Raw genomic sequence first — 22,778 nt, 5'->3', positions numbered from 1 at the left:
ACGAATTCGAAAGAAAATCAAGACAAAAAAGATAACTAAAGAACTTCAGAAAACTTGAGGTTTTCATTAGAGAACATAAATGACAATAGGCACTTCAGCAGCAACAAACATAATCCCAGTGACCTCATAGTTAAGAGCATGTGGGATGCCTCCTTATAAAACTTCTCTGGGGTCTTGGCTGCACTGCCCAAGTTTCCCTACCTGGCAGGTTACCTCCTCCCATAGACTTGTTGTAGACAAGGCATCAAGTTCCGTTCCTCTCTCTCTCTCTCTCTCTCTCTCTCTCTCTCTCTCTCTCTTTAACCACCGTCAAGGGCAATGAGCATACGACCACAGAATTAAATGTAATATTTGTTACAGATTGGGACCACAAAGGGCGTATATGCTCTAGCTATGTTCAGTAGGAAAATGGCCAAGAAGAATGTGGCCCCAGGTGATACTATAGAAGCGACTACTGTAAGGAGGGAAATACGTAATCAGTTACTATAGAACACATAAATGCACAGTCATTATTAGCCCATATTGATGAAATAGAACTGTTATACTGAAAGAAACATAGACATTCTTTGTGTAAGCGAAACCTGGTTAGATTGTCTGTTCAAGATAAGTTCATTCATGTTAAGAATTTTAATGTATATAGGTGTGACTATGGAAAAGGGGAGGGGGAGGAACATTAGTATATGTAAGAAATGATTTGAAGGTTTATTAGAATATTGACAGATGTAGAGAAAGCTAATGGTGTTGAGGACGTCTGGATTAGTATACAGCATAAGAAATTACCATCTTTTTATGTTGGGTGTGTCTACCGGCATCCAAAGGCTTTGACACCCTCCTTTGATTATCTTAAAGAAACTTTTAAAAATGTATCTTTACGTAAAAAACCCGTGTTCGTTTGGGTGATCTAAATGAGGATATGTTTGTTCCTAACAACAAACATTAAGTAAAATAATACATCAGTTAAATCTCTGTCAAACAATAACTAAGCCAACTAGAATAGCAAGCACGTTGGATGTTGTCATTACAAACAATCAACAAATTATTGTATATTCAGATGTGATTTCCTGTCCCATTGCTGATCATGAGCTAGTAACTTTACAAAATTGATATTTCTAAGCCAAGGGAGAATACCTGTTAAAATAACCTTTCGTTTGTCTTAAGCATTACAGTCAGGACAGTTCTTGTAGTACTTTACTAAATAAGGCTCCAGATTTTAATTGTATTCTACAAACTGATAATGTGGATGTACAGGTTAATATTTTTTTTTTAACCAAAACCTTTGTTTGCTGCTTGGATGAATGTGCACCATTTGTGACCCAAGAAATTACCCGGCCCTCAGCCCCTTGGATAAATAATAACCTTAAAGCAGAAATGAAAGCTAGAGATGACCTACAAAAGAGAGCTAAAACAGATATACAGTTATTACTAAAGTAGTTAGCCAAGGTTACGACCTCTTCGTGGGATGTCATCCAGCTGGACGAGTGTGTAAAGGCCCTGTGGAGGAGAGTAGAAATGGAGCTTCTAGCTTAAACTCAATTTCTGGAGAGGCGAGGCGAGGAAAAAGCGTAAATATATATATATATATATATATATATATATATATATATATATATATATATATATATATATATATATATATATATATATATATATATATATCTGTCCTGGATCACAGACTGGCTGAGACTGAGAGATACTGGTTTGTTTTTGAATCACGGGGCTTTCAAATACCGCCTCGAGCATCGCCTGAAAAGTGGTAAACACAACGCCAGCAAATTGGGAAGGAAAAATAGGTCTTATTGTAGAAGTCCCTAAAATCCATCTCGAAGCCTAGCTACTCTTGTGACTTGCCTCTCTTACCCTAAGCTTCCGTCAGACCGGAAATACCTCCCTCTATGACATGCCCTCTCTCCCAACAACAGTTGCTTTAGGAGAAGGCATGGCTGCTTCTTTTATAATTAATATCACTAAAACTCTGCTGGGAAGGCGAGGCGTTCTATAAACGTAGCAATACACAAGGAAGGTAACTACAATCGTTTATTGATATCAGAAGCAGTCAGCATCGCCATGCAAACGTCCCAGCCTTAACATCCAACGTGAGGCAGACCGATCCTTGCCCTCGTGTAGGCGGCAGCCCTTCAACCGCGTGGAACAAAACCCCCACACGCGGACAGGAGCGCACACTGACTTTCAGTAAATTAAATACATATATAAGTAATTAAATATATCTTTATGTATAATGTGTATATAATAACCTTACTTTCAACTTTTATATAATTTCTGTTGTTAACATATTTATTTATTTGTGTCTATTTTATGTTTCATTATAGTCCTTTGTAAATACTTAAAACTAGGTATCTGGCAATTGTACTACCTTTCCGTCCTCATGACGTCACAAAACGTATGTAGGCTCATATTTGTATCAGTACGCTTGATAACGTCAATACGTATAGGTTGACGAAACAGCTGTCGCGTGTAAAAATACTAGAGTAAATGGAAGAACCCCATTATGTGTCCATTAGTAACCTGAACAATGAAGTAAAGAAAATAATTAGAAAATATGAAGCTATTTCAAAAAGCTGGTTAACAGTGAAAAAGCCATTCTATTCAATGAATATATATATACTTGTAATTGTATATAATATATATATATATATATATATATATATATATATATATATATATATATATATATATATATATATATATATATATATATATATATATATATATATATATATATATATATATATATATATATATATATCTATATATATGTATATATATATATATATATATATATATATATATATATATATATATATATATATATATATATATATATATATATAATATATATATATATATGTATATTATATATATATATATATATATATATATATATATATATATATATATTATATATATATATATATATATATATATATATATATATATATATATATATATATATATATATATAATATATATATATATATATATATATATATATATATATATATATATATATATACTTGTAGGCATCCAGGGAAAGGCATTCGATATCATTGAAGGTTATTGCTAATGCCGACGTTTCACAACTACATTGTTGCATCTTCAAGACGGAAATACAGCGAGTTGATTCTTAAGAATTAATCATAAAAACATTTATAATAATATATAACTAAATCACTACAGTATTCTTTTATTTAAAAATATTAACTCATTTAGAAATATATAAAAAACTTATAAAAAAATACCACTGACATGAAAAGAAGGACCTACCTGATGGGAGTTAAAAGGAAACTGTTTAAACAAACTTATAATAATAAAAAAAAATAAAACAAGGCACACACCTACAATAAGGCAACGACAAGACAAAAAGGGCCATTAATTAAGCAATGAACAATTGAGTAGATGATGTTTTGGGTGTTTAATGATGGGACACTTAATTTTATCATTATGGACTCTTAAGGTGGTTAGGTCATTGTTTTTCTGCATTTGTCCTATTATCTGCAAATCTTTGTTATCTATGGATGTTTTGCATAATTTGGAATGGTTTCTTATATTGGATTGTTCTGGGTTGGACAATCTGCTTCCGGGTTCTAAAACTAACTCCCTATGGGGCGTCTATGCGTACCCTCTTAGCAGTCGTTTGGTACATCCAACGTAAGTCCCCTGGTTACACCTGGGCATGTATACTTATAAACAACGTTTAATGTAAACAAAGGACTAACTTGTCCTTGAGCTTGAAGAAGGACCCGATGGTGCAAGGATTTTTGGGAATGAATTTTTAGATTTAAGGCAGGCAATTATCTCTGAAGTAAATTTAGACACTTTTTCCTAAAAGAGTCATTACACAAGTAAGAGGACGTTGCAAACATTTTCATTTTCGGCACAGTATTGATAGCAGTAGGCATTTCCATTTTCTTATCTAAGAATTTGTTTAAGGCTCTGAAGAAGACCCTTTGTGGGTAAAACAGTTATTACTAAAGTAGTTACCAAGCAAGGTTACGACCTCTTCGTGGGATGTCATCCAGCTGGACGAGTGTGTAAAGGCCCTGTGGAGGAGAGTAGAAATGGAGCTTCTAACTTAAACTCAATTTCTGGAGAGGCGAGGCGAGGAAAAAGCGTAAATATATATATATATATATATATATATATATATATATATATATATATATATATATATATATATATATATATATATATATATATATATATGTGTGTGTGTGTGTGTGTGTGTGTGTGTGTGTGTGTGTGTGTGTGTGTGTGTGTGTAAAAAAAAAACAACCAATTTAAATTACTTTAAAGGTTTATGTAAATTACAGACTCCTAAAGCCATTTGTTGGTATAGTGAAATTACTAAACTTCTAACGCCATCTCTTGGTAACGGTGCATTTACTTCGGTTTCAATTCTGTTTTTCATGCTTGGAAAAATTTACGTCGTAGTTGTTACGGCTTATTTTGGTTGAGTTCATTATCCAGTGGTGGTGGCATTACATATTTATTCTGATCTGGTGGTAATGGATTTTGTGTATATTTAATTAAAGTGGTGAAAATAGATTTGTTAAGCCTTGCTGATTATTTATTCCACTGTATAACCATCTATTGTGGAAATTGTCAATGGAAAGACCCTGGTTCCATCTCGGAGTTATGAAAATTCTTCAGAATTAGTGGAATTCGTTATAATATATATATATATATATATATATATATATATATATATATATATATATATATATATATATATAATACTGAAGAAAAGTTTGATTTCAGTAAGTAATACCAGTGTTACCAAAAAAATATCAGAGAGAGAGAGAGAGAGAGAGTAGAGAGAGAGAGAGAGAAGAGAGAGAGAGAGACTACACTAACCACGTCATATGTCAACGACTCACTAACGAATTCTAACTCTCCCCAAATTGCCTTAGCTGAGATAAACGAAGATTATCTCTCTTTGTGTCTTTAGTGACAAAGCAGAGGAAAATTTTTTTTTTCGTTTTTTTCTTTTGTCTCTCACTATATTCCATTCAGTATCATGGTTCTATAATAATAATAATAATAATAATAATAATAATAATAATAATAATAATAAATAATACTGTTAAAAAGAAATGGCAGAATTAAGCGAGTTGATTTTATGTATTGTTTTTCTTATTTTCTTACAATTCGCTTCTCAGGCACAGCAATGTTTCTGAGTAACTGGCCAATATTCGTATTGGGAATTTTCATTATAAATGGTGAAGGTAATCTTTTACTTTGTTATTGAAACAGGATCTCAGGTCTGGAGGTCAAGCAGGGGTCTTACCGGCACTGACGACGACCCCTGCTTGACCTGTACCTGAGATCCTGTTCTAATAAAATAAGAGATTACCTTCAGCATTTATTATTTTTGAAAATTCCCAATATGAACATGGGCCAGTTATTCAGACACATCGCTGAGCCTGAGAAGTGAATTGTAAGAAAAAAAGAAAAAAACAATGGTAATTAACTCGCTTAATTCTGCCATTCTTTTTAATGTTATTATTATATTATTATTATTATTATTATTATTATTATTATTATTATTATTATTATTATTATTATAGAACCGTGAGTCTTGAAATAGAGAATAAATCCACAGATACTTATGGGTACAGGTATTTAAAAAAGTCTCTACAGAGAGCTTTCTGGAATCTCTTCAATTCCCAGTTCAAAATGGGAATAGAACAGATTCCAGAAAGGTGTCTATGTATATCTATCTATCTATCTATCTATCTATCTATCTATCTATCTATCTATCTATCTATATATATAAATATATATATATATATATATATATATATATATATATATATATATATTATATTATAGATAGATAGATAGATAGATAGATAGATAGACACCTTTCTGGAATCTGTCTATTCCCATTTTGAACTGGGAATTGAAGAGATTCCAGAAAGCTCTCTGTAGAGACATTTTTAAATACCTGTACCCATAAGTATCTGTGGATTTATTCTCTATTTCAAGACTCTTGGTTCTTTAATAATAATAATAATAATAATAATTAATAATAATAATAATAATAATAATAATAATAATAACATTAAAATAATGGCAGAATTAAGCGAGTTAATTACCATATAAATATTATTATTATTATAATTATCATTGTTATTATTATTATTATTATTATTATTATTATTATTATTATTATTATTATTATCAGAAGGTTTCACCTTGCCAAAGGGCTCATCAGGTGGGTTTAGCCTTTCCTTATTTAGAAAACAAGGGAAGACATGGCTCCCACTACCCCCCTCCCTCCTCCCAATCTCTTTAAGGAGGCTTAGACCAGCAACCAAAAGGTCGGCAGAAATCCAGTTTGATGATGGAGGCATTAACTTAGCATGCTAGAGGTTGCCTATGGCTCAAAAACTGGTATACCCACACTTAAGCTGGTCCAACAATTGCTGATCTCCTTTAGGAGGCTTAGACCAGCTACCAAAGGTGAGCAGAAATCCAGATTTGATGACGGAGGCATTAACTAGCATGCTAGAGGTTGCCTATGGCTCAAAACTGGTATACCCACACTTAAGCCGGTCCAACAATTACTGATCTCCTTTAGGAAGCTTAGACCAGCTACCAAAACGTGGGCAGAAATCCAGTTTTGATGACGGAGGCATTAACTTAGCATGCTAGAGGTTGCCTATGGCTCAAAACTGGTATACACACACTTAAGCTGGTCCAACAATTGCTGATCTCCTTAGGAGGCTTAGTACCAGCTACCAAAAGGTGGGCAGAAATCCAGTTTTGATGACGGAGGCATTAACTTAGCATGCTAGAGGTTGCCTATGGCTCAAAACTGGTATACCCACACTTAAGCTGGTCCAACAATTACCGATCTCCTTAAGGAGACTTAGACCAGCTAACAAAAGGTGGGTAGAAATCCAGTTTTGATGACGGAGGCATTAGCCTATCAAGCTAGAGGTTGCCTGTGGCCCAGAACTGGTATGCCAATGCTTAAGCTGGCACAGCAAGTTTTCATAGCTTGATCCATTAGTGACCCATAAATGGTACCACTCACCAGTGATCATTGTGTTCCTCTAAGTTTAATGGATCAGGTGATCAACAGAATTTCCTGATCAACTTTTCAATATGACCAGCTGCTAGCTGAACTTGCTGGACAGTACCACTGACACTGATAAGATCTGATGTGTCAGCTGTGAGGGCAGCTGTATGAGTGCACCACCACTCTTTTCAGAACTCTATCAGAGTCCTTCCCTGGACTCCGTTGATGGCCCTGTGAATTTCCTTGGGACGTCCAGTTTGATGATCACGAATTTCTTCCTTTTGGTATGTAAATGGGACTAGTTCCCCATTGAATATTATAGAGTTGTCCCATCTTGAGAGAGAGAGCCATCTGTGTGTTGCAAGTCCCGAGTATGGACTCCTGTCCATCTTGGGCGAATCGGGCTCTAGGTCAAATACAATTAGTTGTGCCGAGTTTTCTCTCTCTTTGGAGAAGCGTCTTTTTGGGGCCTATGGGACTCACCCACTTCTGAGGAGCGCAAGCGTCTTTCTCCTTTACATCTGCATTATTTTGTCTCTTTCTTCTTTATCTGGGCATTGTTTTTCAGTTGTCTTCTCCATCTTATGCAGGTCGACCTTTTGCATACTACCACTTCTCTTTCTGTTAGTTCTTTCGAGTCCTGAATTTTCACTTGATAATTTGTTTCTTCGACTATGACTTGTCCTCCCATTTCTTGAGGATGATCCTTTACATCAGTTGAATGAGACAGATCCTCCTTTAAGGTACCATTCTCTTCCACGGCTCTAGCTAATTCAGTCTCGAGTAAAGTGACCTTATTCTTAAAATCCCTCTAGCTCGCTAACTAGAGCCTTGTGACCTTCTCCTCTTACCAAGTCATTGACGTGAGCAACCTTTAATTCACTTTTTAGTCTTTGTCTTTCCTCTAACAAATCTTTGATAATTTGATTTAGTTCGGCGCCCTATTATTCTCCAAGTCTTCATTCTCTCTGATCAGTTTGGTTTCCTTTTCCATATGGGCGCTGTTTTCTTCATTGGCCCTTCTCAGATCCTCTTTCAGCTGACAGATGGATTTTTCCAGTTCATAATTGCTCTTCATTTTCATCTGCAGCTGGTTATTCATCTCGCGGAGATAAGCGATGGCTTTATTTGCCTCTTCTTTCTCTGCCTCCCTCTCCTTCTGGAGGGCTTCATAATCATCGAGAACAAGGCCAGCCTCTGCTTTCAGCTGCTGTCGTCTGCCGGAGATTGTTGATAGTTTTTGTCGACTTTTCAATCACCGCCTTCCTATTTGCCTGGATGCTTTCAATCTCGTTATGAGGCGGACAATCTCTGCTCTCTGCTGGTCGTTTATTTTCTTTAGATCACTTGTTTCTTCAGTCCATCTTTTAGTCTCTGCCTCTCTGTCTTTCTGGATGACGTTGATCTCAATGGAGGAGGCGCTCAATCTCTGGTTCTCTGTCTTTCTGGATGACGTTGATCTCAATGGAGAGGCGCTCAATTTCTTTTTCCATCTGCTCCTTCCTCTCCTCGAAAAGACTTCTTTCTTGTTCAAGTAAAATTTCCATTCCTTCTATCTTTTTCTGGTCTTCGGTGTCGCTTGGCTCTTCAGTCACATTCTGGCCTTCATCCTCTGTAACACAAACGTCATCAAGATCGCTATCACTCGACCACCTCCCGATTCTAGAGCGAATTTTTCTTCCAGGTTTTCTTTTTCTATGTTTTCTGTTCTGATCCTTTAATAATAACCAAGTGGTGAAAAACAAAATCCTCCGAATGTCATGCACAAGCTGGGAAACATCCAAGAGTTTCTAACGTTGTCGTTAAGATGATCTTCCAGGTTTTTGGCAACGAGTTCGCACCGTTCGTCGATCCTGTCGGGATAACCAAGGTGTTCCAAGATTGCCAGGAGCCGCAGACGACGTAATCCAGCGAAGGACAGCAACGGGCGAAGAGTGCGCTCGCAACGAATAAGCTGGTCCAGAAGACCGCTTCCATGACCGAGCCTGGAGATTCATCCCTGAGAACAGAGCTTCCAGTAAAACGACGACGATCATCAAAGCTTTAAGGCTAACTGCTTTAACTGTTAGGAAAACATTGTACAATGTAGGCAGATGACAACACTTTCCCCATTCCCTACTTTCTAAAATGCCACCAGCTTCATGGACTGAAGACGGGATTCGCTCTGGGGATTCCGTCTCCAGAGGAATGTCAAGATATTTCCCAGACGTACTTGCTTTGTAAACACAGACGCACGCACACGCACACACAACGCACACGCACACACACGCACACGCACATGCTTATACACTGATATAAAGAGAAATGAAAATTCCGAAATCCCTGGAGACTCATTTTCTCTCTCGTCATGGAACCTGAAGACCGAGTTTCCGTCCTCTGATGCCAATGTTTTCTCGAACATACTTGCACGGACACATACGCAAACGGCACACACAAACGCATGTAAATATATATATATATATAATATATATTCGTACACATACATACATACATACATACATACATACATCATACATACATACAAACATACATACATACATACATACATACACACACACACACACACACATATATATATATATATATATATATATATATTATATATATATATATATATATATATATATATATATATAGGTATATATATATATATATATTATATGTATGTATATATATATATATATATATATATATATTATATATATATATATATATATATATATATATGTGTGTATAAATAGTTTAAAATTTATTACGCTGAAGATCAAGGCTGTCTTTCCCTTCGGTGATGTATAAACACGTATAGAGTCAATAATGACAAATAATGAATAATTACTGACGCTCATATGTGAGCGTTATACATCCACCGAAGAGAGAGAAAGCACTGACCCTCAGGGAGGGTGACATAGTTTGAACCAAGTGTTGACTGGGATGCTGATCTCTTAGTGTTTAGCCTTAGTTAACTTTGTAATGAACTGAGTAAATTTATTATCCAATGACAGTCCTCGCAATCTTGTTTTATTATCTGAAACATATGATTGTGGAGCGTCAGGCAATCGAGATATTTCTGGGTAAAAGTTGATTCGTATTGCAGTGTGTTATGTATTCTCAGTGGGATTCACAAGCATATCATGACGTTCGAAAGTGACGTGTTTTTATTTAAATACTCGCGATTTATTTTTCCAGTGAAAGACAATTATATCGAGATGATTTCAATCTAGATGGGGTTTTGGAACACTAAAGCCATTTGAAAATTATCAATAAATTCCGTATCTAACAGGAAAATGATAATGCATTATCGCTTACTCAGGGAGTAAGCCTACAAAGTTGTTGTTGTTGTTCTTTTTACTGTTGTTTTTGTTGGTTTGGGGGAGGTGGTGTGGTTGGTGAGAAGGCATTTGAATAGGCCTGAAAAAGGTGTTTCGCTTTGAATTGAAGATATAGCAATTTTGGCAATAGGATATTTACAATTTATTATTAGAATGAAAATATAGAAAATAAATAATATGCACGTGAAACAGTTACAGAAAAATTATTTTGATAAATATGGTATTTGTGTGTATGCATACATACATATATACACACAGGTATATTCATACCATTTTTTTCATTCGGTTGCATCATGGTCATTTCATAGTCGAAATAATTCCGAACGTTTGGCGATAAACTAATATAGTAGTAGTAGTAGTAGTAGTAGTAGTAGTAGTAGTATAGTAGTAGTATTAGTATTAGTAGAAGTAGTAGTAGTAGCGGTGGCTACTAATCCCTTTGGGGACAAACACTGACACCAGATGAAACGGGACAGGAAAAATTGACTGTCTTCTCATGAGGCTCATTAGGCAGGGAAGTTAGTTAGTTACCGGTCTCTCACCTGCGCCCCACCAATCATCCTCCTCCTGTCACTCCCCTCGGAAGGGAGAGGAATGAAAAGGAATGAGAGAAGAAGAGGCAATTATTCAAGAGAGGAAGAGGGAGAACATGATAAGAAATAAGGTGGAATGAAAGCAGAAGAGAGGAGATAAGGCAATGATCTAGAAGAGAAGAAGGAGAACACGAAGAAGGAAAATAAAAAAATGAAGAAAAGAAGAGAGGAGATGAAATGCAATTGTTCAAGAAAAGAGAAGAAGGAAGAAAATGAAAGTGCCTTCGAGACCGTGGCTCAATTTTTTTTCTCTAATCAGTGATTGGGTCCCTTTGTTACGGCCCAATCGGTTACGGCGTCTCAGTTAACCGGATTAAACATAATTTCCGGCTGCTAATTGGAAACAGATTAGCCGAGGATTTTTTTTCTCTTCCAGAGGAAGCGTCTCCTGGAAGGGAGGGAATTATGGGATTCCTTCGCTGGTGTGTGGTCTGCGTCGTAGGATGTTTCTTTATTTTCATTTATTTATTCATTTTTATGTATTTAATTTTTATTTATTTATTTTGTGTACTTATTTACTCTATTTATTTTCATTTATTATTTAATTTTTAATATCTAATTTTTATTTATTTATTCTGTGTATATTCACTTATCTATTTATCTCATATTTATTTATTTAGTTATTTACGTGCTCAGATATTTATTTAGTTCGATTATTTTGTGTATTGATTTTTTACTCATTTTTTGTATTTAGTTATGTATTTACCGTATTTACCTCTTTTCTATTTATTTATGTACTTAAATATTCATTTATCTCTTAATGTATTTATTTGTTTATTTATCTTTTTATTCACTTATGAATTTATTAATTTATATACATATATAATATATATATACTATATATATATATATATATATATATATATATATATATATATATATATACACGCATGTATTTATTTGTGTAATTATGTAAAAGTTCATTTATTTATTATATATATATATATATATAATATATATCTATATATATATATATATATATTATATATATATATGTGTGTGTGTGTGTATATATATATATATATATATATATATATATATATATATATATATATATATATATATATATATATATATATATATATATATATATCTATATATATACTATATATATATATATATATATATATGTTCATTTTTGTATTTATTTATTGTTACTTATTTACGAATTTATGTATAGAGATTATTTATTTATTTATTTCCTTTTTTTGATGGTGTGACACGTGATAATTTAGGTGAGCATAAACTATAATATATTAATTTTAAAGTGCCAGTTCTTACCTTTATGTTAACTATAATGGGCTGGGTATGGATCTGGGAGAAGGGTGGTGGATATTGACGAGGATTGAATTTTAGCATGTGTCATATTTATAGTATTTTTTTTTCGATTGTGAGGTCTGTAGCGATGTAGGCTTTTGCGGGGGAGGAGGGAGAGGGGGAATGGTGGTATTGGGGAGTTGAGGGGAGAGGAGAGGAGTTGGAGCGAGAACAATTTCGAATAAATGCAGGTCAATTGATCGAAGAAGTAAAATGCAAAGCTAGATTAAATTTGAGGAGAATTTTTTATTTTCACTTACTCGAGGAGTAAGCCTACAAACTACTTTGTTGTTGCTGGTTCTAGTTATTGTTGGGGGAGAGAAAAGCCTTTGGAAGAGGCTGAAAGGGACTGAAAAGGGTGTCTCGCATTCAGTTGAAGAGACAGGAATTTTAGGATAAGATTTATTTACGATTTATTATCAGAGTGAAAATGTAAAAAAATTAATGTGGATGTCAAACAGTACAGAAAATTATTTTCCAATTAAATATAGTGTATTTAATATTTTGATTTTCGTTGGCGAAACAAGGTTCTATTTGACCATAGATTTTAGCACGTTTTTAGTCTTGCAATTGTCCCGAGTAAGCTGGATCACGCCTTGTTTTTAAGGTTTGGGGGGTGGGGGGCGGATTTTGTCCGCTTATACTATTGACATTCACAGATTTTTTAACGTAATTCTCAGCGCTGTAAAAATGTTTTGCCTCAACTGATTTTATTTTTTTACAATTATGAAATATATCTTCCCAAAATGAAGCTTTTCTTTGCTCTTAAGTTATCTGAATTCGTATTTTTTTTTTTATATATAAATTCTTCAAATGGATTTTTGAGCGTTCAAGTTGCATTTCTTTTGAATTAAAAAGGACTCTGATGAGTTCCAGAATGACGATGAATAACCATTTCCGCAAGAAAAAAACATAGAGGTGTTGACGTGGTCTGAGTATTCAGTTGGGGGACAAGCTGTTTCATAAAACGCGATTCTAAAATTGCTAGTTGTTGGTCATTAGAGTTCGGACTATAATTTTGAAATCTTTGTAATTGACATCGAATTGACTTTCCTTTGAATGTTGGCGTATGCAAGAGAATTCTGGGTTTGATGATTTAACACCCGTTCTATCACTCACGCCTCGATGAGAATCCAATCTCACTTTTAACAACCTTTGGGTGCATCCCCATATTTCCCCAGGTAACATCTGGGGCAGTTAAATAGGTCAATGACTCCCGAGGTCACCAGAGGGTGAGGAGTCTCTTTGTATTTGAAAAATGATCTTATGGTCATTGGGTTACAAGGTATTAGCTTTAGGTCAATTGCTGGTAAAAAAAAAAAACTATCTATTATCTGCTGTAATTCTCTATAGAAATTCATATCGTGAATGAGCGGGATGCTTCATGTAGTCGTCATTTAGGTACTGTGGGTGTTTCACATTTTGGATGGAAGATCTGATTCAGAAATTTGTAAAGATGTTTATGACATAAACATCTTTATAAATTTAGCCATTCAATTGCCCCAGATGTAACCTGGGGAGAGAGAGAGAGAGAGAGAGAGAGAGAGAGAGAGAGAGAGAATGATTTTATTCATAGTTTAACCCGCATTTTACATGTTTTTAAAACCATATAATATATACATACACACACACACACATATATATTATATATATCTCCATTCATCATAATGTTAATGAAATCGGAATGCATTTTAATTATATTAAAAGTCTTAAAGTTTTTTCACAAAAGAAAGAAATTAGTTATTTAAATATTTTTTTTTTTTTTTTTTTTTTCAGTTTTCACTTTAATTTCCAACGAGTTTAAAAAGATAGAAATTATTATTTTATTTTATTTCTGAACAAATTCCTTCACATGAACTTGGACAAAAAGGTTCACTTGTCTCATGAACTTGGAGGGAACTTTGGAGCTCTTTCTCTTTCTCTCCTCATGTTTCAGCTTTTTCTTTTGCAGAGTCAAGTATTCTCTCTCTCTCTCTCTCTCTCTCTCTCTCTCTCTCTCTCACACACACACACACGCTTTAGGTCCAGAGATTAGTATTCTAAATAGATTATTATATCATGAAGTGCCGTATTTATATATATATATATATATATATATATATATATATATATATATATATATATATATATATATATATATTATACATATATATATATATATATATATATATATATATATATATATATATATATATCTATATGTGTGTGTGTGTGTGTGTGTGTGTGTGTGTGTGTGTATATATATGTTTTGTAGACCATAGACATTCCTTCCCAAGTTTACTCGAGCTTGTGAAAGAGAGAGAGAGAGAGAGAGAGAGAGAAGAGAGAGTGAGAGAGAGATACAGTACCTAATTATTGTTGGGATATATTCCAATTATTCAAATAGCTCCTTCCCCAAGGGGGAAATGAGGGACTTCAGCCCTCGCTAATATAGATATTCGAGCCACAGCAGCGAAACTGATGTAATCTTATTTGTTCCCGTCCTTGATTTTAATTAAGTTTTCGGGGAGAAATTTATTATTTTTAAGATCACTCTCCAGGTAATTAATTTGTCTTTTCTGTGCCTCTGATGAGCCATCAATTGTCACTTCCCTCCTTCCACGAAACTACTTTTTTATTTTTTTTATTTTTGCACTGACCGCCAAGCTATATGGACACTTCACGAAAAGTGTGATAGAAAATAAATATTATATTATTATTATTATTATTATTATTATTATATTATTATTATTATTATTATTATTATTAAGAATATGAACCTAATCATACGGAACAAGCCCACCACAGGGGCCAATGGCTTGAAATTCAAGCTTATGGTGCTCATCAGAAAAAAGTGACAGATCATAATATATATGCAGAAGGAGAGGTCAGTTATTTAGAAAAGAAAAATATAGATTAGCAAATTAAATTAAGAGATGAAAATGGAAGAAAAAGGTGAAATACAAGAAGGTGTTGAACTTTGGAGGTTCCAATTGTACGACATGTTCGGTAGTGAGGCTGTTCCACAGTGCAACGCTGTGAGGAATTAAAGGACCTCGGGAACTGAGAAGTTGGACAGTGAGGAGGAACATTCACTGCATATCGGTGCTTCCGCTGTTCGGCAAATCTGGTTCCTCTCTCCCGGGAGGAAAAGGAATGAATCTATTCGAATAACTTTTCACGTTTTCATTTCTTTATCCTGAAATGGTGACTATCATGAGAAATGATCCCGTTTTTCTTTAGATCTCTTTATTAAACAAAATGAGGATAAAATCCAGGTATGTAATTTGATGCTCTGGTGACCTTTTGGGTGTCCAGCTGAGAAGGTCTTTCATTCGGACCCATTTTTATTCATCGAATTCCCCTTCCCTGTCTCTTATCTGTCATTCTGTCTTCATGAAGGTGATTTCACCGTCGAATGCGGTGGCCGAAGGAACGCCCGCTATTTCAGTTCGGATTTATTAATAAATAAATGGTGTTTCATTGTGGGTTAATTAGTAAACGGTCGGAATGTATGGAGCACAAACTTACTTGTGCTCTAAATGAAGGTTATCTTCCATCACGAGTTCCAAAGGGAAAGAATTTGGTGCCCTTTTTTATTATTTATTTGTTTTTGTTTGATTTAAAATGTCAGACTTTTTAAGTGTAAATGCATTATTCGGTATGATCAGTATATGAAGAGAGAGAGAGAGAGAGAGATAGCGAGAGAGAGAGAGAGAGAGAGAGAGAGAGAGAGAGAGTTTGTTGCAAGTACCAAATTACAGCGGTAAAGAAGTAAATGTTTTTTTTTTTTCCGTGGAAACGGTCTTCCGTGTGAATTTTTTTCTCTTCCAATAATAATCTCGGCTTTGGCAGCCACCTACAAAAAAAGAGAGAAAAAAAAAATCCTATTTCTCGCACTTGCTTATATGACCCACTATCGTCCTCTCCTGGTTGCTCTGCTATTTTCATATATATCGTATCTTTCCTTCTTTTTTGGGATTCTCTCATCTCTCTCTCTCTCTCTCTCTCTCTCTCTCTCTCTCTCGAGCACGGGCACACATAGTTTCGAAAGTAACATTTTGTTAAGGAAACAAAACAATGAAAATAGAAATGATATAATTTTGCTATTTGAACCACAACAGTTTCAGTACTCGAGCCTTTCCCAAGCCCGGATAAAGGAGTAGGGACCAGAAGAAGATTGTCAACTTCAATTCCTTCATAGCGACCAATCGATATAATGAATCTTTGAACAAAATCTTTTGCAGTCTGGTACAGGCTGCGATCGGTTGCAGTGGAAATCCAAAGTATCTTTCTAGAAAGGTTTAATACTTCGTTCTTCTCCATCTCCTCTTCCATTCATTCATAACAATAAGTGGTCGTAGTTTGCTTCGTGGAGAGCCACCTCGTTGTCGCCTATGCGTCATGCAAGGACAACGCTGATTGGTTGTCTCTTCTGAAGGCTACGATTCGCTACGTTTTCCCGCTAATGGTTCTAAGGCAGTGAGCCTCAACCTTTTTTTTGGCCCTAGCACCCTTTCACCATACGTCAGGATGCTTCCATGACCCCACCCCTTCCCAAAATGTCTGTCTCAAAAAGTACATTCCAAGTAATATGCAACAAAATACTAACAAGCCAACAGGATAGCGGAGAGAAAGCCCAGCGTTACCTCTCAATAGTGCGGGCAATGTACACTGCGTTTTGTGTGGTCCTGTAGCCATTATGAGCCTGCCAATCTGTTGCCATTAACAACTTAACCCCCCCCCCCCCCACAACCCCCCCCCCCCCCCCCGCCCTGCCTCCCACTCTCAACCCTCCCCAAAACTCTTGAAATTCCCCCTTGGTTGAGAACCACTGCTCTATGACTTCCAAGATCCTAGTGGGTCTTCTTCCTCTTCATCTGTTCACGATGAGTAAGAAATTGCGACTTTGTTTACGTTGTCGTCTATACGTCCATGTAAGGAAGGCGTGATTGGTTGTTCCTCTGAAGGCTCTGATGAGCCACGTTTCTCGGCTAATGGTCCAATGGCTTTCAAGAGCCTGGTAACTGTTGTTTTAACTCTTCTGTCCAGGACTAGTAGGAAGATGTGTCTTCTTTACAAAATGTTTACATATCTTGGAGTCATTTTTGTTTTATTATTATTCCAAACGTCTCAGGAAATGCTTGATAATACTTTCCACTACTCTGTCTGTTTGGCTGCCCGTATTTGTATGTGTTGTGTCTGAGTTTGTTCTGGGGAACAGAAAAGAACACATTTTTCTGTAGGAAAACTGATGATTATCGCTCGTCCTTGAATAAGTATGTGCTCTGTTCATTTATCAATATTACATCCTGTATACATATTAATATTAATGCTCTCTCTCTCTCTCTCCTCTCCTCCTCTCTCTCTCTCTCTCTCTCTCTCTCTCTCTCTGAGTCTGCTGACGGTCTGAGTAAATTGCAGGAACGGTCAGACTCCCCCGGAACCGGTCGAAACTGAAAGGTCAGAATTCGGTTCCTACGAACTATCACGAACATCTGCAGGTACTTCCTCCGATAGATTCCTCAACTGTCAGCTTGCCTGTCAGAGTTGACTGTGATCAACCAATTACCCAGTTTCCAGTGAATCTTTATTGTTTCAGGAATGATCATGGTAATATAATGGAGAGAATGGCCAAGTAGCTTTGCCTTAGAAGGAAATGTTTTCTTCTTATCGGCATTTTCAAAACCTTCACCTTCTCAAGCTTTCGATAAGTCGTTTTACTGCATTTAACTGATTTTAATTCCGTTAACCTGGAACATTATTACTATTGTATTCATCCTGTAAATTGGGGTATAATTTAGAAGATATAATAATCTGATAGTTTCATATATATTTTTTTATGAAGGCCCAGTTTTTCAAATTATCCAATGGACTACTTTTTATGAAACACCTTAACCCTTTGCAAATCGGTTATATTTATCAACCTCAATCTAAATATCGTCTACATTTCCCCGATAAAGGTTTAGGAGAGAGAGAGAGAGAGAGAGAGAGAGAGAGAGAGAGAGAGAGAGAGAGAGGTTGGGTCTAGAGGTGTCTGGTCAATTCGTCGCCGGCAATTCCTCGTCAGTTAATTTGTCCAGGTCAATTCGTCGTTGGTCAATTCGTCGCATCTTGATACTCATATGCCTATTTAGTCTAGAGCGACAGCTTTAAGAAGGAAAAGTAAATATTGAAGATATGCTGTGGTAGGCTTATAAACTATTCGTAGTCCGCGCAATCCCCGACATACATCGATCCCAAACATTCCATATAGTTAATGGAAATGGTGGTTCAGGGCGTCGCCTCCTTTCTCCTCTTCCCCTAGGTGGTCCTTTATAATTATTCTCAAAATAGGATCCGATTGACTGTGGAATATCATCATCTCACAAGTTTGTTCATATCCATCCACAACATCATCAACCGGCAGGAAGGCAGGGGCAACATAACTGCGCATTTTTAGGCAACAACTGTCATCTTCATTATATCTGCATTTCATTCCTTCTTACCCAAAATGCTTGTACACAGTTTGTCCTAAGTGCAACAAGCAGGAAGTCAAATTTGACGCAGGAAACGACTCCAGAAGCCCATAGTCATATTATCAGGGCCCTCATTCTGCAGTAATTCATGTATTTTGGCAAAAAGTCTACTATGTGTATTGACTTTTGTCGAGAGCAATGCGAACAATCGTGGGACATTAAAGTATATAATCTGAATGTGCACTATATATAACAGAAAATATACTAGAGCAGCATTTAAATGTCCCATCTGCCGCTGATTCTTGTACAGCTTCAAATGTCTAAGTACTTCGTCACTTGCAAATATTAGCGTTCGTCTTTTTTAATATCTGAGACCGCGATCCTTGCATTTACCTCTGCAGCAGTTGAAGCGTGATTATGAATCCCAATCTTATTAAGCTCTATATAGTTTTCATCTGTATGAGTCTCGCCTTGCACGCACGATTTTCACACCGCCATTTTTATTTCAAAGTGTCTTATTTCCGTGTCTTGGGACGAATTGCCCAATGACGAATTGACCATAGACGAATTAATCGGGACGAATTGACCTAGCACCGGGTCGAGGGATTTGGGTTATACGGAAAATGGAATTTTGCTGTAAACGCTTCCACAGCTTCTGAGCAATTTTTGAATGTGATGGACAGAATTGTGTCGTTGAGAGTGACTGAATAATGGTGATGTGTTTACCCGTTTCCCAATGATGTGGGGATGTCGTTTCGTCATATTTCATGGAACATTGCATGATAATCCAGAGGATGTAGAGATTATTCATCGTGTTCATGCGTGGAAATGTTTCAATTCGTCCTCAAATGACGCTTCGAGATGTCAGTGTTGTAGGCCTATTGAGGGTTCGAGATGTCAGTGTTGTAGGCCTATGAGGGACTAGACTTTGGTATGGGCTTTGTTTACCCAAGCTAAGCTTCTAGAGAACTATATGTCGACTAGGTTTCTATCTCAGTTCAAGGATCAGGTCCCACGGAAGTCTGCGGGCACTGGCATAGACTCCCTTTGCTTACAAATTATAGATTCTTCGACTTCCTCTTTCTATAATTTTCCGTTCCAGTCAGTCCAAGTCTTCTTGTGAGAGTTATGTGCTTTTGCAGGATTATATTTTAATTGTTTTGGTTTCTCTTTCTATCTCCAAGGTTTTAGCGTCTTTTCAGTTCTTTTTCAGCATAAGCCTAAGTTTGCACGATACTTTGACACAGTTCTTCCTGTATCTTTTTTGTATCCATAGACCAACATTCACCCTTGTTCGTTCTTATGTCTTTTATATCCTGTCTCCACAGACCAACATTCAGCCATGCTCGTTCTCATAATGATCTCAGTTTAACAATTATATAAACACAAGAAATTCTCTTCTGTTTGTTTCGTGATGTTTCTTTGTTCAGTTTCCCTGTGATAGAAGCAGAAAAAAACAATCACCAGTGCAGTCCTGGTACATCCATCTGGTAGCAATATACCCAAATGAAGATCTAGATTTAGTGTTTCTCCCGTAACCATAAATATTCCGTGAAAGCTTCCACGCTGAGGTTTATTAAGTAAACTTCAATATCTTCTCGATTCTAATCCGGCGAATGGACCTCGATGGAATAGAATGTCGAGATGAATGGCCTTCCATTCTCTGATTTCCCCAAGGCATTCTCTCTCTCTCTCTCTCTCTCTCTCTCTCTCTCTCTCTCTCTCTCTCACTGTTTACGTGAATGAAACGAGCGCTTAGCTCTCATATTTGTTTTCTCCCTAGTGACTTGTAAATTAGAAAAATAAAAAAAGGGGGGTATAAAACTTTTAATTTAAAACACTTCCCGTCCACTGTAACCCAGCCGTGTGTTGACAAAGAGTTCGTTGGTTTGTTATTATTATTATTATTATTATTATTATTATTATTATTATTATTAGTATTATTATTATTATTATTATTATTATTACAGGTGTAGATATTATACGGTGTCGATTAGTTATGACCTCAGCTACATTAGAGGTCGACTCCAGGGCCATTATGACATTGGGTTCAAATCTCTCTCTCTCGTCTCGATAGAGAGTTTTCTGGAATCCTTTTGATTCCCATTTCAACTGAAAAGAGGAATCTTAACAGATTCCCGGAAGCTTCCTGTAGAGATTTATTCTTATATATATTTGTGCCCATACATAACTGTACTTATTTCTCCAATAATAATAATAATGATGATGATGTGAATAATAATAATAGTAATAATACCGTACTCGAAAGCCCGCAAACAGCACGATTTAAGAAGAAGGACTCGCCACTCGAATTCAGTCCCTTAGCAGTCATCGCTTGATAATGTCCTGCGGATACGGAGGAAACGTCGCGTTGGAGAGAGAGAGAGAGAGAGAGAGAGAGAGAGAGAGAGAGAGAGAGAGAGAGGAAATTGTATAAGTAATATAAAACCGACTCAACCGAATTTTACCATGCCCGAGAAAGCCGTCATCAGAAAAATAGAGAAGACTCTACAAGAATAATAGTGCTGAAGCAGCAATAATTTTTAACAAAAAAGTAATAATAATAATAAAAGAGAAAGGACGAAAACAAGGGTAATGATCGATAAGGGAAGCGAAAGGAAAACAAGTATTAACTAATTATCCAACTTATTGTAGGCGTAATTGTTGTTTCATGAAACGGAAGTGATTCTTAATCCCAACTATAATCGCATTTCTGCTGGTCATTGTTTTAGTAAACATTTATATTTATGAAAAAAAAAAAAAAAAAAAAAAAAAAAAAAAAAACAAAAAAAAAAAAAAAAAAAAAAAAAACTGATCATAATCAGAGCCATTGCAGTTTAACTAATAATATGGATTGAAGGGAAAGTTGGTTATGGATCCTCCAGACTTCATCTCGAGATCCAACTTCTGACCCTTTGGGGGACCTTCCTCTCCCTTCGCCTCGCTTTTCGTCCCCCCTGGGCCTCTGGGGCCGCCCATGGGACGAGAATAGGAGACGAATGGAATTACGGAAAGTTTGGAGAAGACTCCTGGCCCTTAAAATTTCCCTCGCGGCCCTTGGGTCCAAAATGGTGGGTCCTGGGTCTTAATTTTTATCCCGTGCGGGGGGTCAAGGGTCGTTACATCATCTGCCTTATCTTTTGTCTTCTGGTTTGCTGTCGTACAAGGTCTTCGGTTATTATTATTGTACCATCAAGTACAACTTTAAGCGCCTCAGTGGTGTGGTAGGCTTGGTGTTGGCCTGCCATCTCGGTGGCCACGAGTTTGATTCTCGGGGCATTTTTCATTGAGTGGTTGGTTCGGAGGTCACGTAAAGCTGTTGGCCCCGTTGCTGAATAACCACTGGTTCCATGCAACGTAAAAACACCAAACAAACAAGACAGAACAAAACTTTGTCCTTGGCGTTTTCTTCACAAGTTTTTGTGTAAAGCTGATTCTTGAGGCTCGTTTTCGATAAAGGTGTTTTTTGGTAGTTCTGAAATTACTCTAAAATTTTTACTTCTCTATTGACAATGGTAATCTTATTTCGGAGATAAAATTGTCGCAGTACTGGTGTAGTAGTTGGACAGGAAACAACGTTTTGAATTAAACTACGCGATTATGGGTTCAGAAGTTGGCTGCAAATGGGGGGCGTTGCAGCATAAATTTAATTACTTTTTATTGGTTATTTTCAAAATTTCGTTGGCGAGCTGAATTCTGTGTTTATGTTACTTGTGAGATTTTTTTATGAAGTGTTGGAAACTGTAATAACTTTTTATTATTATTATTATTAGTATTTTATTATTATTATTATTATTATTATTATTATTATTATTATTATTATTATTATTATTATTCAGCGAATGTGCCCTATTCACATGGGCCACTGACTTGATATTGAAGCAATCCCAAAAATATTTATTGTGTTCATTTGAAAGAAGCAAGAAAAAGGTGACAAGAAATCACGAAAAAGATCAGGTGTTAGAAAACATATATATCTTAACAAATTAATAGGTAAATAGTTAAAATGTGATTCAATTATAAAATAGGAGGATTCCTTGAGGGTCGTCATGCGTTG

General features: G+C 35.8%; 1 protein-coding gene across 1 annotated transcript in view; it reads right to left on the bottom strand.

Annotated features, from left to right (window-relative positions):
• Window positions 1–7,973: 7,973 nt before the first annotated feature.
• Window positions 7,974–22,778, bottom strand: part of LOC135199010 (uncharacterized) — a 63,507-nt gene continuing 48,702 nt past the window's right edge. Inside the window, exon 2 of the mRNA XM_064226925.1 lies at window positions 7,974–8,262. Within this exon, the coding sequence (XP_064082995.1) occupies window positions 7,974–8,262 (289 nt within the window). The remainder of the gene's footprint in view (window positions 8,263–22,778) is intronic.

Source organism: Macrobrachium nipponense, chromosome 25, assembly GCF_015104395.2.
Source record: "Macrobrachium nipponense isolate FS-2020 chromosome 25, ASM1510439v2, whole genome shotgun sequence".
NCBI classification, from domain to species: Eukaryota; Metazoa; Arthropoda; class Malacostraca; order Decapoda; family Palaemonidae; genus Macrobrachium; species Macrobrachium nipponense.
The sequence above is the reverse complement of the archived record's forward strand: the minus strand, read 5'-3'. Positions and strand labels throughout refer to the sequence as shown.